This window comes from Meleagris gallopavo, chromosome 1 (assembly GCF_000146605.3).
Source record: "Meleagris gallopavo isolate NT-WF06-2002-E0010 breed Aviagen turkey brand Nicholas breeding stock chromosome 1, Turkey_5.1, whole genome shotgun sequence".
Classification (NCBI taxonomy): Eukaryota; Metazoa; Chordata; class Aves; order Galliformes; family Phasianidae; genus Meleagris; species Meleagris gallopavo.
The window spans coordinates 22,024,740-22,028,297 of NC_015011.2; the positions used below are offsets into that span (position 1 = coordinate 22,024,740).

The window sequence follows — 3,558 nt, forward strand, 5'->3', positions numbered from 1 at the left end:
GCCTGTTCTGTACTCGAGCTTCGTTTTGGGGGAGTGAAGGGGGTGGGACGGGGGCGAAGACACAAAGCACTTTCCCCACGGCCGTCCTTGTTCGACCGCCCGCTTCGCTGCGAGCTGAAACTGCGGCCTTGGGGCTGCCCGTCCGGAACTGGGCCGCCGAGCCGAGCCCTGCTGAAACACGTGGGGGGGTCACCCGGCTGGCTGTACGTAGATATATATATATAGACAGTGTATTTTACATGTGTGCGTGTGTATACATAAAAGCGATGTGTGTGTCCTATGTGTTTCTTGGTATTTCCATACTGATCCAGAGGTTTTGGTATTTGTGTTGCATGTGCGTGATTTACAGACGGTTACGATATATTTATAAAGGAACTCGCGTGCACACTGGGTGCATATTTAATAAGATGTGCATGGTGTTTCAGATCTTGGAGGCACCCCATCCTCCCGCCTGTCCCTTCTCCTCCAGCCCCAGGCTTCCGTTCATCCTTTTCAGCGCCTGAGGGACGCGGCCGGGACCTCCCTGCCGCCCCACGCCGCTCTCCCTCTGTCTCCTTCGCTGCGTTTCCCGAAGGCTTCTCCGCCGCCCGATCCCCTTAGTGAGAGCAGCGAGCAGCTCGGAGAGGCCCCAGGAGCAGCACAGCCGTCTCCCTCCCGCTCCCAGCCGCACACACACCCACGCACAAAGAGAGCTCGGGCTGGGAAGTGGCAAGAACCGAGCGCTTCCCCTCGCATCGCTCCTTCGCAGCGCCTCGTGTGACAAACAGCCCGGCGCCTGCCCTCGAATTGGGTTTCACATCGCTATTTAGCACTTGGACAATGATTTTAGATGATGTCACTTAAAGCCAAACAAGAAAATTGATCTCGGATTTGCTTGGCCTCTAAAGCCTGGTTAAGCAGATTGAGAATAATAATAATAATAATAAACAAAAAAAAAAAAAGGAAAAAAAAAGAAGAGAAGGAGAGAGAGGGGAGAGGGGCGCGGAGCGAGAGCCGCCTCCTTCCCGGGGCGGGGGAGGCGCGGGCGCCAATGAAAAGTAGCCGCTTGCTGGGGGGGCAAAAACTTTTCCTGTTGACTGTTGGAAGCGAATTGAGCAATTATCTAGTTTACCTTCTCCTCTTGGAAGTTAACGATTGGCGAGATCTCGGCTGCGTTATTGACACAACACTTTCTATTGATAGAATAAGCAGCGATTGTCCCGAGTCATTGGTGCGCCAAAGTGCGCCGCGATGGGCTGGCCTGAGTCCGCCGCGCTGAGCTGGTTCCGCCGGTGCGGCGGCGGCCGCTCCCGTGCGTGCGGACCGGTGACGAGAGAAGGGGCAGAGAGTGACAGAGAGAGGGGGGGGAGAGAAAAAAAAAGAGGCGTCTACCAAAGCGGCTCAAAGCGGGCGAACAAACGGGAGCCAACCATGGACAATAGTGGCCATCACACGGCGACCAAAATCCTCGCGGCTCCTTCTGCGAGAGAAAGCCTTTCTGCCAGGAGCACCATGATCGGCACGCCCAAGCCCCTCGCCTTCTCCATCGAGCGCATCATGGCGCGGACGCCCGAGCCCCGCTCCGTGCCCGTCCCGCAGCTCCTGCACGGCTCCGCGGCCAAAGGCGACGCCAAGCACCCGCTGCACCTCGGCTCCTCCATCCCCTGCATGATCCCCTTCGTGCCGGTGGCGTACGACCCCCTGGGCAAAGCGGCGGGCGCGGAGCCCAGGAAGGCGCCCTTGGACTCCTCTTCCTCGCCCTCCTTCAGCTGCGGCGATCTCTTGAACTGTGCCCTGAGCCTGAAAGGAGATTTCCCCCGCGACGCCCTGCCCTTGCAGCAGTACAAACTGGTAAGACCCCGAGTGGTCAATCACTCCTCCTTCCACGCCATGGGAGCCCTGTGCTATTTCAACCGAGGCGACGGCCCCTGTCACCCGGCCTCCGGTGTCAACATCCACCCGGTGGCTTCTTATTTCCTCAGCTCCCCGCTGCAGCCGCAGCCCAAGGCGTACCTGGCGGAGCGGAACAAGCTGGTGCTGCCGCCCGCCGACAAGTTCCCCGCCGGGGTGGCCTTCAAGGACTTGTCGCAGGCACAGCTGCAGCATTACATGAAGGAGAGTGCCCAGATCCTCTCGGAAAAGATCGCCTACAAGAGCGCGGAGTTCGGCCGCGGCTCGCCGAGCAGCAAGCCCAAAGTTTTCACGTGCGAAGTTTGCGGGAAGGTAAGTAGAGCCCCGCCGCCTCCCTCCCGTCCCCGCCGCGTTCTCCGCTCTGCTCTGTAGACGACGGCAGTCCCTTCGGTCGCTAACCGCGCTCTTCTCTTTTGTCCGCTTTAACTTTGAAGGTATTCAATGCACACTATAACCTAACTCGCCACATGCCGGTGCACACGGGAGCCAGACCCTTCGTTTGCAAAGTTTGCGGGAAGGGCTTCAGGCAGGCGAGCACGCTGTGCCGCCACAAGATCATCCACACGCAGGTGAGCGCTCTCTCACCGCAACTGCGGGGTTATCGGCGCCGTGCGGGGCCCGGAACGGTGGGGCTCGGGTCGGGAGTGGGATTGGAGGGGTTCAGCCCGCGGCTTTGGGGTGATTTCGTTTGGTTTCTGCCGTGTGGGCACGGCGGATCTCCCTGCGCAGCGCGGGGAGCGCCGAGCATCTCAGCCCCGCTGCCAGCTGCAAACAGCCAAACTAACACTCAGACAGCCCAAAGCCCTGACCCGCGTTTGTTTCCCCTCAGGAGAAGCCCCACAAGTGCAACCAGTGCGGCAAAGCCTTCAACCGGAGCTCGACCCTGAACACGCACACGCGGATCCACGCCGGTTACAAACCCTTTGTTTGCGAATTCTGTGGCAAAGGGTTTCACCAGAAAGGTACCGGCGGGCCCCGGCACCACTGGCGGTGGGGAGAGGGTGGGAAGAGGATTTCTCAGTTTATTCCGTTATTGGAGACTGAGGTTCGTTCCGAGGTATCGCCAGCCCTCGTCCGTTCCCCATGAGCCCCAGCTTAGGGTTTCGTTTTGTAGGGGTGCCGGGGGCCGCGTGTCCTGTGCCCCGAGTGCCGGGGCCGGCAGCCGTCGTTGTTCTCACGGCTCTAACGGGAGGGCTCTGGCCGGTTTTGTTTATTTTCTTTTGCGATTTTGTTTTACTCGATAACTCCCTCCGTGTCTGTGACAGAGATGCCGTGGGAGGGGAGAAGCGTTTTTAGGAGGGGGGCTGTCGTTTCCTGCTAACTCCGGGCTCTGCGGACGGGACGGGGTTGCTTGTCCTCCCCTCGCAGCACCCGGCTCTCAGCACCCTGCCCCTCTTCTTTCTTTCCTCAGGCAACTACAAAAACCACAAGCTGACCCACAGCGGGGAAAAGCAATTCAAGTGCAATATCTGCAACAAGGCTTTCCACCAGGTGTACAACCTCACCTTCCACATGCACACCCACAACGACAAGAAGCCCTTCACCTGCCCCACCTGCGGCAAAGGCTTCTGTCGGAACTTTGACCTCAAGAAGCACGTCCGCAAGCTGCACGACAGTGCCATGGGGCTGCCTCGGCCCCCGGCCGAGCTGGGCGGCCCCGATCCACCG

The 3,558-nt window shown here is 59.5% G+C and overlaps 1 protein-coding gene across 1 annotated transcript in view; it reads left to right on the plus strand.

The window, feature by feature from the left end:
* Window positions 1-1,148: 1,148 nt before the first annotated feature.
* Window positions 1,149-3,558, plus strand: part of FEZF1 (FEZ family zinc finger 1) — a 9,144-nt gene continuing 6,734 nt past the window's right edge. Inside the window, exons 1-4 of the mRNA XM_031552125.1 lie at window positions 1,149-2,241; window positions 2,325-2,459; window positions 2,720-2,852; window positions 3,302-3,544. Coding sequence (XP_031407985.1) covers window positions 1,231-2,241; window positions 2,325-2,459; window positions 2,720-2,852; window positions 3,302-3,544 — 1,522 coding nt within the window. The 5' untranslated portion in view covers window positions 1,149-1,230. The remainder of the gene's footprint in view (window positions 2,242-2,324; window positions 2,460-2,719; window positions 2,853-3,301; window positions 3,545-3,558) is intronic.